Raw genomic sequence first — 20,374 nt, 5'->3', positions numbered from 1 at the left:
TTGTTATTGGATCAATACACACCACATCCAAAGAATTCCCTTCGGTTTGAAATATATATCGTCAGATATGGGATATTATGTAGAGTTTATCTATGTACTAATAAAGCATGGACATGTGCAATAGCAAAGTCACAGCATGGAGTTCCATAATATTGAGGCTAACACAGGATTTATTGCGGCTTACCTCACCATGTTGTGAAGCTTCTGGAGGGTAGAGCAGTATTTAGCGGGTTCTCTCGCTTTTGTCAACCATTCTCGATACCGAGTGCCCACAGGTGAGCCGTGTGCTATTCACTCCACGGCGTGTCTACAATCCACCTCCTCAATGAACTCCTCTGTGTATTCTAGCCTCTATGGAAACAGCTCCTCCCCTCAATACATGCTAGCCAATAAAGAACGATCCAAGAGAAGAGGTTGGCCAATAGCGGAAGATCCAAGACAGGACGTCAGCAGAGGTGTGTGAGACCGGCTCCTCTGTGATTGGTCCGTTGCCAGTCGGCTCCTTAGGAAAATTTCTCTGGAGCGATTTTGCTGCACATAAGTAGGGTCAGTCTTAGGCAGTACAGAAACAAAAGAGCCGGTGATTAAAATCCAAATTTATTCAGTATCTATTAAAACAGGATACCAAAGGTATATAATACGAACTAGTAGGAAGTCAGCTAGGCACAGCTGACGTGTTTCGGCCCTGGGCCGTAGTCGAAGCTGATATATCAAAAAAGCTAAAACTGCCATTTATAGCATTAAACTGATTCGTATTGGTTAATTGATTTCAATTATCTGTTTCTATTGAAATTCACAGTGTTTTGACCCAATATAGATAAACCTTCAGCCTAAACATGGGATTATCCTATTATGTTAGACTAAGATGTTAATTACTACATGTCATTACAAATTTATCTCAAGGGACTTTGTGTGAATAATGAACAGCTTTTTACAATTGAAATGTACAAATCTCACATTCACATTTTTATAATATTCAATATCTCTTGAACACAGATTGCTTTATGACACCTATAGTCCCATTTATGAGTGATTTATATGTTAAAAGTGTCGAATTTCTAGACCCCAGAAACATAATTGATTTAATTGTTCATTTTAAATAAGACCTATGAATACCCATATAGCTTTTCTCTTCATTTGGGGATGGATCTATTTTAAGATAGAAGTGTACAATTTTATGATTATGTTAAGTCCTTCAGATATGCTACATTATGGAGTCAGAGTCAAAACTACTGCCAGAAATTAATCAGGTCATAATCTGAATTTATCCCTTCTGGGCATCTGGTTTTTAATTTAAAAATCCAGAAGACCTCCTGGCTGGCCAGCAGTTTTTCCCTGTCACCTCCTCTGTGTGGAGTTACAACTCTTTCAATGCAGGTCCACCTAAAGGACTCCGCACTTTTACCATGTTCCTGGGTAAAGTGTTGTACCAAAGGGGTACTGGCAGTACCACTTCTAATGCTGGACAGGCGTTCCCTGACCCTAGATCTCACCTCACGGGTAGTAAGGCCCACATATTGTTTGTCACACTCTATACAAGTTATTAGATACATGACAAATGTGGACCTACAGTTTAAACATGACTAAATTCAGATTATGACCTGATTAATTTCTGGCAGTAGTTTTGACCCTGACACCTGCTCCATAATGTAGCATTTCTGAAGGACTTAACCTAATCATAAGATTGTACACTTCTATCTTAAAATAGATCCATCCCTAAATGAAGAGAAAAGCTATATGGGTATTCATATGTCTTATTTAAAATGAACAATTAAATCAATAATGTTTCTGGGGTCTAGAAATTCAACACTTTGAACATATAAATCACTCATAAATGGGACTATAGGTGTCAAAAAGCAATCTGTATTCAAGAGATATTGAATATTATAAAAATGTGAATTTGTGATTTGTACATTTCAATTGTCCTATGCTGTTCCAAGTATATATTATTATATTGTCTTTTGATAGGCAAAGCACCTCAAGACAGAGCAGATGTGTAGTCTCTACAGCTAAATGTGTTAGACTATGTGTTCAGTATACAATGTCCCTTGAGATAAATTTGTAATGACATGTAGTAATTAATATCAATTAACCAAAAGGAATCAGTTTAATGCTATAAATGGCGGTTTTAGCTTTTTAGATATATCAGCTTCAACTACAGCCCAGGGCCGAAACGCGTCAGCTGTGCCTAGCTGACTTCCTATTAGTTTGTATTATATACCTTTGGTATCCTGTTTTAATAGATACTGAATAAATTTGGATTTTTGATCACCGGCTGGTGCTCTGTTCTTTTGTTTCTGCTTTTGTGATTCCATATGCCGCACAGATCATGATATCATCAGTGGACTGAGCTTAGCAGCCATTTCAAACCAGACAGAAGCTATATTCATTTTAAAATAACTTTTTTACTGTTCCTGCTGCATGATATGGAAAGGGTGCAGCTTAATCTAAGGTAAGACTTTAAGATGACTAAGGTGTAGACTGTCCCTTTAATATTCAATTAAAACAACAAATTCTGAAATGTATGGCCAATATTCCGCAAGATTATATCAGCACTGGCCTCCACAACGAAAAACATGGTTAAAAACTAAATTTAAAATGTAATTCTTTAAAAAAAATGTATAATATTTTTCAATCTTTTTTTGATATTTATTTGAAAAAAAAATAAATATGTTCTTTCCATTGCCTCAAAGAGGCTTGAGTACAGCCTGCAATATCCTGATCTCCGACTCTACAATATTCTGCACAGTAATTACTGCAGATACTCATTTGCATCTGTCTATAGCAAACATACGATAAACATTACTCAAAAAGCTTATGGAGTTATGTCACTGGACTGCAAAGCAATGCAAATTATGATTCATTTCTGATATATACTATATTAATTCACATATTTATCTACCTATTGATAGGTCTGTCTCTCTCTCGCTCGCTCTATTTATCTATTATCTATCTCTCTATTTATCTATCTATTATTTATCATCTATATCTTTCTATCTATCTATCATCTATCAATCTATCTATCTATCTATCTATCTATCTATCTATCTTCCATCTATCTGTCTATTTATTATCTATCTCTCTATCTCTCTCTCTATATATATATATATATATCTTTCTGTCTATTATTTATCATCTCTATCTATCTGTCTGTCTATCTCTCTCTCTCAATCTATCATCTATCTATTGATCGATCGATCTGTCATCTATCTATCTATCTATCTATCTATCTATCTATCTATCTATCTATCAACTATCTCTGTCTCTCTGTCTATCTTTCTATCTATCTGTCTGCTTGCCTATCTGTTTGTCTGTCTCTGTCTGTCTTTCTGTCTGTCTGTCTGTCTCTCGCTCTATCTATCTATCTATCTATCTATCTATCTATCTGTCTGTTTCTATCTATTTATCATAGATAGCATTACTACTTCTACTAGTAGCAGTAGTAGTCAGGTTGACTTTTTTATTTTTATTTCAACTGAATATACATTTACAATCTTAAAATGTCAAGTACAAAACAATTATAGAAAACAGACAGATGTGGGTGCTGCATTAGGATTATTATAGAATCATCATAGTTACATCTTTAGTCTATAAATTCAAATGTTTGTCTTCATTGGTGATTTCTGACACAAAACATAGATTTCTTTATTTTAAAAAAATGTGTTTGTTAATGATCTGATAGTTCCCTTTTAAAGGACAAATTAATAGATGGATTGATCTAATATTTATTTTGACCAAAAGGCAATGTAATCCAATGATACAGCTTTAAAAACTAATTTAGTACAAAGAAAAAAGTAATATAATACACATTTACACAAGTATTCTCTTTATATAACCACAAATCTTATATACATTAATTAATGAAACAATTAGGTCTTCAACATATCTACCAATTAATCTCTTTGTATACCATGTTCATCAGTAATTAAAAAAACAAAAACAAGTAGAATGTCAGAGATACACTCAATAAATATTTCAGTACACTCTAATTTAGTTCACATATGCGCAGAAAACACAGAGATGTCGAAGATGCTACATGCATTGCAGAAATATGCAGGCTAATTTGTACCACAAAAATAACAGGTTGTAAGGCTATTTCTAAGTAAACAGGAGCATGATACCAGGGTACCTCAGAAAAATTGGACAAGGCATGCAAATATTCCTGTACGTTGTGCTCAGTTTGTGACTCCAAAACCTGGTCTTCTATAACTCCTAATGGTACCATTCTTACTGTTTGTTTGCAGAGTGTAATCCATGAGACAGGACTAATGAGTCATAAGGAACTCACTCAACCTCCCAGCACCATTGTTTTAGGTGGCTCAAGTCATGAATCTAGTGAAAAAGGCTATTGCCAAATGAGTTATTAAAGGGATTCAGATAGAGCATGCAATTTTAAACAACTTTCTAATTTACTTCTATTATCAAATTTTCTTTGTTCTCTTGGTATCTTTTTTTGAAAAGCAGGGATGTAAGCTTAGAATAGTGCACTTGTCTGGAGCACTATACGGCAGAAGGTTTGCAAGAATGCTATCTATTTGTAAGAGTACTAGATGTTAGCACTATTTCCTGCTATGTAGTGCTCAAGAGACCTACCTAGGTATCTTCAACAAAGAATAATACAGGAATAAAGTAAATTTGATAATAGAAGTAAATTATAAACTTTTTTTTAATAAATTGCATGCTCATTCTGAATCCCAAAAGTTCTTTCTTTGGGGCCTATCTATCAAGCTCCGAATGATGCTTGAGGGCACGTGTTTCTGGCGAGCCTGCAGACTCGCCAGAAACAGCAGTTATGAAGCAGTGGTCTAAAGACCGCTGCTCCATAACCCTGTCCGCCTGCTCTGAGCAGGCAGACAGAGATTGCCACAATTTAACCCGATCGAGTACAATCGGGTTAATTGACACCCCCTGCTGACGGCCGATTGGCCACGAGTCTGCAGGGGGTGGTGTTGCACCAGCAGCTCACAAGTGCTGGTGGTGCAATGCTGAATACGGAGAGCGTATTACTCTCCGCATTCAGCGATGTCTGTCAGATCTGATCCGCACTGTTGGATCAGGTCCGACAGACATTTGATAAATAGGCCTCTTTGTGTTTTATATCCTTTTAAGCTTACAGTGTCAGGGGAAAAATAGAGCCCTCTTTTAGCTAGAGTGCAGCAATGGAATACAACTTACATATCTTCATTCATATCTTTAAAACAATATAAAACACATTTCTAACCCAAACTTTGTAAAGATACCAAATTACCAGGGTACCTCTGTGGAAGTGGGAGGGGCATGTACCTGAGCACACACCCCTTTTTGGTTTAAAAGAGAACCAAAAGAACAATAATGTATTTCAGATCTGAATAGAACTAAAACAGGTTCTGATAAAAACAAAAGTTAGCATGTTATTTTTTTTTATAATAGTCTGGTTGATTAGAATAGCTGCCTTTTCTTTACTGGTGGAGAGGGACACAACACTGAAAGTGTGGCAAGAAAATGTTGGTTTATTCAGAACACACCTTGAAATTAACAATAACAAATTACATACAAAGACTGAAATATGTGTTGAAATACCTTTTTATGTGATGAAAGAAAGAAATAAGTTAACAATAATGTCCCTTCATGCTGTACATTACATTAAATTATTTGGTGCTTTCAACAAGAAAACGTTAATTTTATTTATTTATATTTATATATATATATATATATATATATATATATATATATATATATATATATATATATATATACAGAAAGAAGTGCACTCACAGGAACGAACAACTGGCTCAATACCATTGTTAGCCTGTTCTATGGCGATTTACCACCTGGGTGCATCTTTTTAGCCCAGTAATGCTTTTTCACAGAGAAGAACTTTCATGTAGTATATCAATCTGATCCCGCCTATTACGGTCAGTCCAGCACCGAAATACCAGGCAATTCCTCTCTGAACAAGGAACACAGCAACCCCAGACAATACCTTTTTATGTGATGAAAGAAATAAGTTAACAATAATGTCCCTCCATGCTGTACATTACATTAAATTATGTGGTGTTTTCAACAATAAAACTTTAATTTTGCTATATATACTGTATATATATATAGTTAGTATGCAAGTAGAAAGCACTCACTGGGTCTTCATCAACAATAAATCTCGGTTTATTTAAACATAGTGACGTTTCGGGGGTATTACATAAGCCTGTGCACCCTTCACTTGTTTCCAGTTTGTATGATTGAGAGCATGCATTGTTTGGCTGGTTTAGGTACCCAGGTTTTGGAAGGGACCTTGATGTGTTACCTGGGCATGTCCCAATTGGCCAGATGCGGTAACTACACTTTTAATGTTTGCTTCCAATCTTAGCTGAGAGCTTGTAAGTGAGTGCTGGACTTTCTCTGTGTGTTGTATTAATTTGTTTTGTAATTTTCCCTATGAACCTTTCACCCAGACCTGTCTGGGGTTAACTGCCTGCAACTCTTGGGAGAGCACAGCTTCCTGTGAGTGCCATTGAGCATCCAGGGCTGAGCATGTTGCAGGTTCATGGGGTCTGTACCCAGTCCAGTCTGAGAGTGCAGTCCAATTCTGTGTTTTGTATATATATATATATATATATATATATATATATATATATATATATATATATATATACCTAGATTACAAGTGGAGTGCAAAATTGTGCTTTCGGAACTTTGATATTTGCGTTCCACTCAGGAAAATGTGACCGGTTATTACAAGTTGAGCACAATGTGAAAGCTACTTTGCGTTTGCATTGCCTGGAAGTTTGCGCTAATGAGAGCGCACATCCCTAGGCTCCAATGGAAGCTTTGTTCTGATGCCGGCAGACACTGTAAATAACCTAGTGCAGTGCAGGGAGTAAGTCGCACAGTGTTGGGCAGCAAATTTAAAATACAGTATATATATGTATGTGTTTATATGTCTATTTACACATATTAACACATAAATATAAATGTATATAAACATATACATATGTATTTACAGTTTAAAACATAGTCCCCATAGACCGCAATGTAAAGGCACTTTTCAGTACTGTTTATTTCTAACACCCCACATCCCCTCGCTTTAACCCCTTATAACTGCTTACTGCAGTTATTTTTAGTTAAAAAAAATGCTCATATTTTTTTATTAATACATGAACTGTACACTTTATTTTGGGGGAAATTGGTGGACATTTTTTTCATTATCCAGAAATATGAAATCTGATCTATGGTTAATGAATTCTAGCTCAAAGTGCGACTGCGCGTTCATCGTAGCATTAACCAGCCACTTGTAATGGCTGGTTATTTAATGTGCACCCATAAACTAGCAATTTTGTCTCTTTAGGCGCACATTAAATTAGAGCTTCACTTGTAATTTGGCCCATAGTGTGTTTTGTGTACAATGTTTTGCATGGGCCACAACATCTTTGTAAACCATCTCAAAATTATGGTGGAAAATAATTTTTGTATCTTTACTATATGCCAAGGACAATTTGGTATTGTCAACAACATGAGGCCGCTATGAAACATTATACTGAAACTGCAACTACATAGATTACAAAATTTATTGGCAATATAAACAATGTCTGTACCAGTAATTCCCAACCACAGTGTCAAAATAAGTAATATGCTGAGGTCTGCATGACATTTAATGGATTTAAAATTTGTATTCCATATTACAGCCTGATGAAACTTGTCAATTAAGGACTCAATTGAGCCATAAATGCTTTTTTTTTCTGGACAGGTGATCTTGTTAAGCAGTTGTTTTACTATATTACTATTTATTGGCATTGCTCCAGGAAGCCATCAACGAGTTAGGATTTGTAGACAAGAGTAAAATAATATGATACATTTAGAGTGTGATAAAATTATGTTGTTAGGAATTACTGCTAAGGTGTTAATAACATATATGAAAAAAAAGGATAGATGAATTATCTTGTCTGAAACAGTGAGAAAATAGACATCAATGGATGGTTCTCGCTAAGTGCATTTTATTTGCTTTTTTAAAATAGATGAGTAGTCTAGATGTGATTACCTTCTTTATCTTTACATTGTTTAATCATTTTTTATTTTTTAAATTTTTAGGACTTGGATTTTTTTAGCACAATAAAGAGTTTTACATATTCAAAGAATTCTAGAAAAAGACAACTTAACCCATTTTGAATTTGCAAGTCCTTATCTGATAATCTCTGCTGAGGCCAATTAGGAGACAGATATGTGGCAAGGTTAGGCTTCTTATATCTACAGTAAGCACTTCCAAATCTCATTACTAGAAAACCAACGTTTTTTCAGATTTAAATTATGGGTATATTGGGCAAAATAAATAATGAGTTTATTGCAAAGTTTTTTTCCAAGCATAAATGGGCATTGTATATTATAATCCATTTAACCCTTTCCAGGCCAGACTTATTCATTAACATTGGAACAAAGTTCACACGATCACGTGATTTCAATGATGAGATTGGGTTGGGGGGAGTGCCTATGATACATGCCCTCCAGCCCACAATCCCATTTACAAAGCCGCTATGACTTCAGGACAGCCAAACGACTAGGACATTCCATGCCGCCCTAGCGCCTAGCCCAGCTAGGATGGCAGGGAACGTCCTAGCAGCAGGAAGGGGATAAAGGGACACAGATACATTTTAATGTATAAGGTTTTGCAAATTTAGAACAGTTTAGTGATTCCCTGGCTATTCCTCCTTAGAGTCCCCTCAGATACCACAGACAGAGCTAAAGTAGATTGTCTGCTACTATGAAGCCTAGCCCCGGTGAAGCCTATTTTATACTTCTAGACTTTACCTGCACCTGGCACCTTTAAGCTATTAAACAAGGAGAACTGATTTGAAAAGAGCTGCAGGAACAAGATAAAATTCAATAACATGGGGAGTAGTAACCATTCTAGGGTAGTTGTGCCCAGCAGTTTAATGTCCCTTTAAAGGAATAAGGAAGGCTTATGTTTATCAGCCTATATTTAAAACAAGAGATACAACTTTAAAAAAAAAAAGAAAAAATACATAATTAAACACTAAAGAAGAAACAAATTTGCAGTAAATGGGGTAGATTTATTAAGCAATGGATGCTGCATTCTTTGCCCATCGTTTCAGGTTTGCCTGAAACGGAAGTTAAGAAGCAGTCGCAGACCGCTGCTCTTTAACTTCTCTGCCACCTTTTAGGCGGAATGAAATCATCCTGATCCGATTGGGATAATTGACACCCACTGCTAGCGGCCGCCAGTGAGCAGGGGCCAGAATTGCACAAGCATTTCACTAGAAATGCTTGTGCAATGATAAATGATGACAGCGTATGCTGTCGGCATTTAGCAAGGTCAAGCTACAATGACTAACTAGTTCTGATCTAGCTAACTTGCCTTAGATATAGTAAGATGTGTAGCTGAGTGGTTAACAGCACTGATATGACAAATTAGAACTGTATTATTATTATTATCAGGTATTTGTAGAGCGCCAACAGGTTCCACAGCGCTATGAACATAGGTGGTAAATAAAAACGATTACAGGGATCAAATGGGGAGAGAGGGTCCTGCTGAGAGTTGCACTGTTGTAGTCGGCTCTTATGAAGGTGAACTACAAACAGCTGGGCTCATAGGCTGTATGTAACTTAGCAATTTTGTAGCTTTAAATTTGTAACATGGCTGCTACAAATCTAAAGCAATGTTAAAGTAATTCTAACATAATTTCTAACTGGAAAATTGGGTGGATGGCAACAGGAAATCTCTCCAAGAAATATATTAGACTGCACAATGTATATAAATGCCAGCTGGAAATATGGTTACAGAATATGTTGCAACATAGTAGCAAAAATAGGATTGTTGACAAGACATTAAAGTGAATGTCAATTTTGATGCTAAAGTGCTCGGTTTTTAAAAATTCAATTAAAAACAGGGGCACTTTAATTCATCAACATTTACATTTCACTCCTGTTGAGGAAAAAAAAACCTTACCTTTTAATCTTCACAGCAGCTCCAGCTTCCTCCGCCAGTTGCAAAGCCTCTTCCTGGCTCTAAAATGAGGAATCTGGCTTCCTCCAATCACTGCGTTGAATCAGACACTGATTCCCCCGGGGGGGAAGCCGTGATTGGAGGATGACCTATACATAATTTCTGTCATCAAAAATGGCTTGCAGCAACCGGAGGAAGCTGGAGCTGCTGTGAAGATTAAAAGGTAAGTTTTTTTTTTCTCAACAGGAGTGAAATGTAAATTTTGATGAATTAAAGTGCCACTGTTTTTAATTGAATTTTTAAAAACTGGGCACTTTAGCATCAAAATTGACATTCACTTTAACATATGCTAACCAGATAGCTTGCAGGCAAAAAATTATTGAGATTTTATAGTTAGAAAGATTTCCACAGAGGCAGATCAGCCTGTTAGCTTACCGGTACCGGACAAAGAGTATCTGGAGAACGTGACTCACAGGACACAGTTGAAGGGTTTGGCGTCTAGCCAGAAAGAGCTCTGTGTGTTCTGGGTGATTAGAGCTGAGAATGGGTGATGAAGGGAGGAGGAGCGTTACCACGCTGAGGAACAGCTGAGATGCAAATGGAGATTGTGGTATGATCAGCTATGGAGTAGCTGGGACTTCTAGTAACTTGGTTGACTGATGATCCATAGAAACGGATAAGTAAATAAATACAGACAGTGTCAGAATAAGAACTGAAAAATGAACCACGGCTTCTTGTAGCAACAGTTTAGGCTAAATTATAAGGAGTACAGAGGAATAATCCCCTTAGGCAACAAGCAAATAATCAAGCCATGAATAGACTGAATGGCTTGGTTTAAATAGGGAGGTAATGGGAGGAGTTAACTTAAAGCAACAGTAATGGAATATGACACAAGCGGACATGATTCGCTACAACGAATCACGTCCACTTGCCTCTTGTTAAATTTACCCCTATTACTCCACTTAGAGCTTTATTTACACATCAGGTTCCACTAGGGGCAGGATATTTTGATACTGCTTCATGTTTCAACCCAACCTGTGCCAAGTTATCTCACTAATATGTGAGTTACATGTTTTGACCACACACATATGTCTAATAATAGTTTATACATTACACATATAGTTTTGATTGGCTGTTTTAAACTACATATGGAGAACACAGAATATGAAAATACAGCAATGATGGTGCTAAGTTTTATCACTTGACCATCCACTTCTGTGAGGTATAGTACCCCTAAACAGCTATTTTTTAATCTTATTTTTCACATTTTATTTAAAAAGAGATATTATAGACACTCTGGCATTCCACAGCCCTTTAATAAGGTATAGATAGTTCTAGTTAGTTGGTTATCCTCTATTTAGAATTGGATGTTAAATATAATTGTACAGTCATGTGTATTGCATTGTTACACATCACTTCTTAATAAGAATATTGTTAGTTAAATATATATATATATTGATGGCTTGCTTATTGTCTCTTTATTCTAATGTTGAAATAAAATCTTCCACTTCCAAATTGTTGTGATGTTTATAGTAATGGTAGGATTTAAAAAAAAAAAAAAAAAAAAAAAAACAGGTCTGAAAAAGGGTTTCTGTAGTTTATTACTAAGTAAAATAAGTTACTAGACATAAGAGTTTGCTGGTCTCTCATTATTAAAGGTAGGTAAAAGCCTAATTTTGTATTGGTCCTGGAATAGTGGACTAGGTGATATACCCATCCCAATTATGGGCCGGATTACAAGTTGAGTGCTGGAAGTAAGCTTTTTGCACGCGCTGGGTTGTACTAGTATTATGAGTTGAAAGTAAAATGTTTTCGATTGTGCATTAACCCAACGCAAGTAAAAAGCTGGACATAGAATAACGCACCCAATAACGTATTCCCGCATAGAAGTCAATGGAGCGAAAAAAGTTGAAAAAACTATAAAACTCTACTTGCGCGCAAACCGGAACCCATATTCTCAAGTGCGCTAACCCAATATGAATATTTTACATTCCAATGTTCTGCACAACAGAATATGTTCTATTTATTCATAAATATATACTGTATATATATATATATATATATATATATATGATGTTTTTTTCACAAATATATATTTATACAGATATATACATTTGCAGGAGGATTAGCACTCACACTTCCAAGGTAGCAGCCAGGGTGTCAGGAACAAAAAATCATATACAAAGCAGTAGGTCTGCACACTCGCTGGACTTTAAAAATTGTGCAATATATTGTGACGTTTCGGGATCAAACCATCCCCTTCATCAGACCCTGTTTGATGAAGGGGGCGGTTTGATCGCCAAAACGTCACAATAAATTGCACAATTTTGAAAGTCAAGCGAGTGCGGATCTACTACTTTGTATATACCTATATATATATATATATATATATATATATATATATATATATATATATATATATATATATATATATATATATATATATATAGACACATGATTATATATGGGTACAGATATATATATATATATATATATATATATAATATCTATTTAGAAATACATAAAACATATTCTGCTATGTGCAGAACATATTCTGCTATGTGCAAGGATACTGAACCCAATTTTTTCTATTATGATTCAGATAAAACCTGCAATTTTAAGCAACCTTCTAATTTACTCCTATTATAATTTTTTCTTCATTCTCTTGCTACCTTTATTTAAAAAAAGAAGGCATCTAAGCTTTTTTTGTTTCAGTACTCTGGACATCACTTTTTTATTGGTGGATGAATTTATCTACCAATCAACAAGGACAACCCAGGTTGTTCACCAAAAAAATGATAATAGGATTAAATTAGAACTTTAACTGCAAAGTGCTCCATCTATGTCTATATATGTATACATATGTATTTGTGTTTATATGTGTATATATGTCTGTAAATACATAGATACGCATATAAATACATAAATACATATGTATACACACACACATATATATATATATATATATATATACACTCATACATATACATATTTAGACATGTATGTGTGTGTATCTCAATGTTAAAGCCCTTTGTCTGCTTTTTTTCTTCTAACATCTGAGACCTCATATATTTGAGCCTTTATAACTTTTTTGTGCAATATTTTTTTAAAATCTTTTTTATCAGATAATGTTATTATGAGTGTAAGTGTACTTTGTAATGTATTTTTGTTGTTTTGTGCAACTTTTTTGTTTTGCAAAACAGTTAACCAGAGCTCTGAGGTTGCGCTTACCCCTGACGCACTTTAACTTTAGTTGCGCTCAGGCGATCATGTATACTTTCAGCTTTTAATACGAATGAAAAACCCAATGGGCCTAAACAGCCACAATAAACCCCTTATCGTTTGCGCATGCCACTTATAGGCCTCTATTTATTAAAGTCTGGCGGACCTGATCCGACATTGCGGATCAGGTCCGCCAGACCTCGCTGAATACGGAGAGCAATACGCTCTCCATATTCAGCATTGCACCAGCAGCTCACAATTCCTAGCTGTCATTGCAGTTGCTGCAGCAGACTGCATAATGTTTGTCAATGTCATTATATATTTATCCATGTCAGCATTTTTTATTTAATATAATTACATGAATACATTTTGTAAATTGGCAGAAAAATTATTATGTACACTTATGAATACGCTATAATAACATATATGGATAACACCTGAACATATAGAGGTATTGTTATTAATGTGCGAGCGGACATGATACGATGTAGCGTATCATGTCCGCCGCACATCGATAAATGCCGACAGCATACGCTGTCGGCATTTATCATTGCACCAGCAGTTCTTGTGAACTGCTGGTGCAATGCCTCCCCCTGCAGGTTTGCGGCCAATCGGCCACTAGCAGGGGGTGTCAATCAACCCGATCGTATTCAATCGGATTGATTTCTGTCCGCGGCCTCAGAGCAGGACAGAAGAGCAGGCGGACAAGTTACGGAGCTTGATAAATCGGCCCCATACAGTCTATACAAAGAAGGGATGTGCAATATTTCTTAGTACAAAAAAATGCTGTCTTTATTTTAATCCAAATAAGGAGCAGATTTTTAATGCAAAAAAATGTTGGTCTTTGCTGAATAGTACTTTTCCTGATTTATTTTACATTTTTGTTATTTGTATAAATTATTTATTTGAAGTATTTTACTTTTATTAGCTGAGACAGTTCATATCGATGTTTTATTTAACCTTTTGAATTTTGTTCACTAATTGATACCATTTTTATAAAAAAAAAATGACATACTTTTACAATAAATTAAAAGGTTTTAAGGACAAAAAGTGAATTCTGTGACTTTTTAAAGGAGAAATATTTTTCTTTATTTTTTATTTTTTTAATTCTATTTTTTAGAGAAAATTCATAAATACAGTATATACCAAAATATATAAATACAACTGTGTATAATTTTATATTCATATTTGGATGTAATATAATCAATTCCAGTGTGCTTTCCAATTTTTTTCTACAATACTATTAAAATTGTAATAAGAGACTGAAATAAAAACCATACAAAGGTTATTATATAATTATTATTACCAGGGAAAACAATCGTTCATATTATCACAGTTTTAGTTTCTTATGTCGCATGAATATGTGGCATGGAGTAATCTGACTTTTCTGAAAAGTAATCTATAAAAGGAATTAAAAAGATATCATGCTGGAATTACCAACACAGTTTTAACAGTTAAAGCATTTAATAATCCAACATTTTCAAAAGCTTTTGATGCTGGTTATTTTTATTATGATTTTATTAAACTAAATTATTTTCTTTTTTTTCATTTAGGCTACAGATCCAGACGCTGGGATAAATGGACAGGTCTATTACAGCTTAGCAAACCTGAATAATATTTTCCGAATCACATCCAATGGCAGTATTTATACATCTGTAAAACTGGACAGAGAAACAAGAGACATTTATGAACTCACTGTTGATGCCACAGATGGAGCAGTTGACCCTCGACGTTCTTCAATAACATTGAGTATTAAAGTTACTGACATTGACGATAATAGCCCAGTGTTTTTAAATGCTTCATATGCTGTATCTGTTCCAGAGAATATGATGCCTAGTACAGTCTTTTTGCAAGTAAAGGTGAGTTATTGTATACATTTAAGCTGCCTGAATGTTAACCCTATATAGAATCGATCAAGAACATTTGTGTAACTGGAAAATGCCAGAAATCTGCTTCCATCTAATACCCCCCCCCCTCAAAAAATAATAATGTTTCTACTATATTCTATGAAGAATAATGAGCAAAACAACGAGCAGAGGCATAACTTCAGTTGTCTCAGAGGTCTCAGTTGATAACAGGCCCACCTCTAGGTGGCATCTCTGGCCCTACTGGTGTTGCTACAGGGGATGGTCTTTTGGGTCCCAGGCTTCACTTGATACCTGTCTGTCCCCTCTGTGTGCCTCCCTGAAAAATGGAGTTCACAGTGTAAGGAAATTGTTTGGATTTCCCTTTACAAATATGGTGGCAACGTTTCCAAGATGGCTGCCACAGTGTTGCTGTACAGAAAACTTGCCAACATAATTGTATTGGAAGTGCACACCCTCTGGCTTGGAATAACTATTGTGGAAGGGTCACACAGAAGCAGCTTATCTTCCTATGTCGTTGCCGGATCAGCTTCTGGAGTAATGGGGGACACCGCCATAGCCTTTGCCCAGGGGGCTCAGTAAGCACTAAATGCACCCTTGCAAATTAGAAGAATAACCAAATACAGAACAAATGCAACAACAAGCATAGCTAACAAGTCTTCATTGATTCTAATTGATAAAAAAAGTGCAGTCTACAGGGCATAAATCAATTAGTGCAAAAAGTGTTTTAGTTTGGAATACCAATGGTGGGTGGTCTCAGTTCTGATTATCAGGTGCATTTTTACACTGCAATGTTAAAACAAAATAGAAAAAAATTAACAAAAAATTGGCTGTATTGATGGACTGAAACAATTGTGATTTTGAAGAGCCCGTAAAAACCTGGGCAATTTACTTAACATTGTTATTTTCTTTTAAATATTCTTTTATTGAGGTTATGCAAGGAAAAACATATACGTGGCGTACATGACAAAACATTATTTGAGCAAAATATCAGTTGAACCAGATACAATGATTTAAGCCATAAACAAAATTATTGAAAAAGAGATATGTACTACTGAAACCTTTTTTACAATTTTAAATGTTTACATAAATGACTAGTTAGCTGGCCTCTTATAGACCCTTTGATGTAGGTAAAACCAGTAAAACATAGTAGTCATATTTGTGACCCTAGAGGGTCTAATAACATTAGAACTTATTTTTGTAACTGTAACAGTAAATTATAAACGTGTGTTTTTATCAGCGGGTAAGCACCGCTTGTAGTAATAAACTATAGATGAGCTTAGTGTATACAAACTATGGTCTCTAAAGCACTTATAGTCATAAGAATAGTCATAAAGGTCTGCTAAACTAAATCAGATAATTGATCTTATGAATCTACATAGTAGGAGGAGGATCTATAAAAACTTGTGCCCAATTAAACAAATATCATATATAGAAGACAAGTGATAAATACGGTCACTCTTAGACCTTGAAAAATACTAATATATTTGAAAGCTATGTCAAATGGGATAGATATACCTCCCAGACTATACAGGGCCACTCTGTAACCTAGATAAGGATATATAACACAGGGGAGGAGCTATAATGGTATTTACGGTCTCTCTTGGTCCTCTGGGGAGGTAAGTGGAAAAGAGTATATAAAACTAAACAGCATCTAGTAGCAGTTAAATGTGAATAAATATATAGAGAAGTATCTTAATGTTGAATTGTTGCATTATAGAGATTCTATGCTATGGCAGATAAAAGACCACTGTTATATTTTAAATGATTGTGACAGCCTACAAAACAAAACTATGTATAGCTACGAAGAGTTAGAGAGCTGCAATATGCTAAGAGCATGACACAGAAACAAAAATAAAATGGCAACGCTGATCATATTGGTTCTAAATCACTTGTTTTCAAATATATACTCTCCCTTGGATTTAGGGGACCACCTTTGGGTTGGTGAGTGGATTGCCAAAATTACATTGTTATTTTAATGACCTGGAATAAATCCCATTTATAAAGTTGTGCCAGACCCATATTTATTCTGTATCAAATTTTAAATTAAAACAGATCTAACTCACAGTTTACTAGTACTTTGAACACCAAGAGACACTTTGGTGAAACATGGCCAGCTTTCTGCCAATGAAGAATGTGATTGGTTGCTCTTGACTCGCCTTTTAAAGGTATTAGAAGCATTGCCTTTGTCATGATACATTGTAAAGACTTTCAGTTATTCATTGATACAAGCTAAGAAATATAATTGTAAGAACCCGTTGGGTTAACGAATACTAGCAAACATGGAAGTGTTATGCCCCTTTTAATACTTATTATATTTATATGAAATATGTATTTTTTTCCAATGCACAATTGAAATTACGCAATGATACATCAGAACCATTTAATTATCTAAGGGGCCGATTTATCAAGGGCTGAATGGCCCCTGATGACCCTGTTTCCACGCAAGCCTTCAGCAGCAGTTATGAAGCAGCGGTCTTAAGATTGCTGCTCCATAACTGGTCCGCTACCTCTGAGGCTGCGGTCTGCAATCCGCCCGATTTTATAGGATCAGGTTGATTGACACCCAGCATTACACAAGCAGTTCACCAGAACGCTAAATGCCGACGCGGATGCTGTCGGCATTCAGCGATATCTGTCGGACATGATACGCTACAGCGTATCATGTCGGACAGACAATGATAAATCTTCCCCATAGTCTCCAATCAAAATATTAGAGAATATTAAATATAGCAAAACACAAGCTGGCGGTTATTTTCAAGTTTAATAATTACTCATCCAAATAAAGCTTTAAATCTTTAGTTTTATTTGTTTCTCATGTGTCTCCCTAAGGTATCCAGTTCCCATATTATCATATTAACCTTCTTGCTAATGTTATTACAGTTATTAATTAGAGGTTCGGGACGCATTTGTTATGCATGTTTTACAATGGTAATGAAGGTGAAGTGAATTTCCCCAAGTTGTATGTTCTGCATTGTCGTGAATAATTGCCATAGTCTATGTGTTTGCAGTAGCTACTCCTATATTACCCTTAGCTTTACTCAAAGTCATCTCTGAAAAATTAGCTCTCAATTTAAATGTATCTGTTTTTTTTTTTTTTTTAATCTTTGACAATAGATGCAACAATTTGTAAATTTTATTAAAAGAGTACCATTTTTATCATGTATAATATAGCCACCCATTAAAGGGATATTAACCCCAATTTTTTCTTTAATGATTCAGATAGAGCATGCAATTTTAAGCAACTTTATAATTTACTCCTATTATGATTTTTTTCTTCATTCTCTTGGTTATCTTTATTTGAAAAGCAGGACTTTAAGCTTAGGAGCCAGCCCATTTTTGGTTCAGAACCTGGGTAGCGCTTGCTGATTGGTGTAGCCACCAATCAGCAAGTGCTAACCAGGGTTCTGAACCAAAAATGAGCTTAAAGGGACAGTCTAGTATAAATTAAACTTTAATTATTCAGATAGGACTTTTAATTTTAATCAACTTTCCAATTTACTTTTATCATCAAATTTGCTTTTTTCTCTTGGTATTCTTAGTTTAAACTAAACATAGGTAGTCTCACATGCTAATTTCTAAGCCTTTGAGGGCTGCCTCTTATCACATGCTTTTTAAATCTCTTTTCAACACAAAGAGACAGAAAGTACACGTGGGCCATATAGATAACACTGTGTTCAGGCACAGGGAGTTATTTAAGATCTAGCACAAAACAATGCTAAATTTAAGACAATAGAAAATAAACAGTCACAGTCATGTGATCAGGGGGCTGGAACAAGGTTCCTAGATACAAGGATATCACAGAGGTAAAAAGTATATTAATATAACTGTGTTGGTTATGCAAAACTGGGGAATGGGTAATAAAGGGATTATCTATCTTTTAAAACAATAACAATTCTATGGTAGACTGTCCCTTTAAATTATTGCTTTTTCAAATAAAGATACCAAGAAAATGAAGAAAAATTTATAATAGAAATAAATAAGAAACTTACTTAAAATGTCATGCTCTATCTGAATCATGAATGAAAAAAAAATTGGGTTTAATATCCCTTAAATTTTGTTAATTCATTTCTAATAAACAATTTGTCTCTAACAGTTAGTGTAACAAACTATACCAAATACAGTTTTTAGAATATATCTAGAAAACATTTTATTATTTCAACATTAAAGGGACGTAAAACCCATAATGTGTCTTTCCTGTTTCAGATAGAGCATACAATTTTATACTTTACAATTTGCTTCTATTATCAATTTTGATACGCTGCAGAACAAAAAAAAATAAAGACCAATTTCTTTCTTTCATGATTTAGATAGAGCATGTGATTTTAAACTTTTCCAATTTACTGCTATTATCTAATTTGTTTTGTTCTCTTGATATACTTTGTTGAAGAAGATACCTAGGTAGACTCCGGAGCTGCTGATTGGTTGCTTACCAATGTGTTCAGCTAGCTCCCAGTAGTGCATTGCTGCTTCTTCATCAAAGGATACCAAGAAAATGAAGCAAGTTTAATAATAAAAGTAAATAGGACAGTTGTTTAAAATTGGATGCCCTATCTGAATCCTGAAAGAAAAAAGTGTCAATTTAAACCTGTGTTAGAGCAGCTGACTTTGAACCCGATTTATCAAATGTCTGTCGGACCTGATCCAACAGTGTGGATCAGGTCCGACAATCATCGCTGAATGTGGAGAGCAATACGCTCTCCGTATTCAGCATTGCACCAGCAGCTCTTGTGAGAATCCATGTGACAAACTACCTCAAACCTTATGTCTCAGCACCCTCAACCTGTAGACTGTAAAATCTTCGGAGCAGAGCCTCCTCCTGCACATTTTGTTTAGTATGTTATGTTTTTACATCTTATTATTGAATACCTCTATTTCTGTACCCAGCGCTACGGAAGTTTGCAGCTTTATACAAATAAATGATGATAATAATCATAATAAGAGGCAGGCAGTTACCTTCTGCTAAGCAAAATTGCTTGATGCTGTACCAGATGAATACATATTTGTATGGTAATTTTAAGCTAAAAATATGTATACATTTATACAGACTTACTATAGTTTATTCCTCCTGGGTATTACATTAATGGAGACCTTTACCAAACCAGGGACCATTAGATCTTCAGTTGGAGTTAATTTAGTCAGAGTTAAGCCAGAGTTAATACTATTTATTGTATAGCTTGAAGTGAGATTAGTTGAATAAAGCACTAGCAATTTAAAAAAAAAACAAAAAAAACACATAAATCTTTAAAGGGACACTGAACCCAATTTTTTTCTATCGTGATTCAGATCGAGCATGCAATTTTAAGCAACTTTCTAATTTACTCCCATTATCAAATTCTTTTCATTCTCTTTCTTT

General features: G+C 35.0%; 1 protein-coding gene across 1 annotated transcript in view; it reads left to right on the top strand.

Annotated features, from left to right (window-relative positions):
• The window catches only part of PCDH15 (protocadherin related 15), a 1,588,775-nt gene that overhangs the window by 795,448 nt on the left and 772,953 nt on the right, over positions 1-20,374 (top strand). Inside the window, exon 17 of the mRNA XM_053692906.1 lies at positions 14,707-15,012. Coding sequence (XP_053548881.1) covers positions 14,707-15,012 — 306 coding nt within the window. The remainder of the gene's footprint in view (positions 1-14,706; positions 15,013-20,374) is intronic.

This window comes from Bombina bombina, chromosome 9 (assembly GCF_027579735.1).
Source record: "Bombina bombina isolate aBomBom1 chromosome 9, aBomBom1.pri, whole genome shotgun sequence".
NCBI classification, from domain to species: Eukaryota; Metazoa; Chordata; class Amphibia; order Anura; family Bombinatoridae; genus Bombina; species Bombina bombina.
This window is presented reverse-complemented; position numbering and strand designations above follow the sequence as displayed.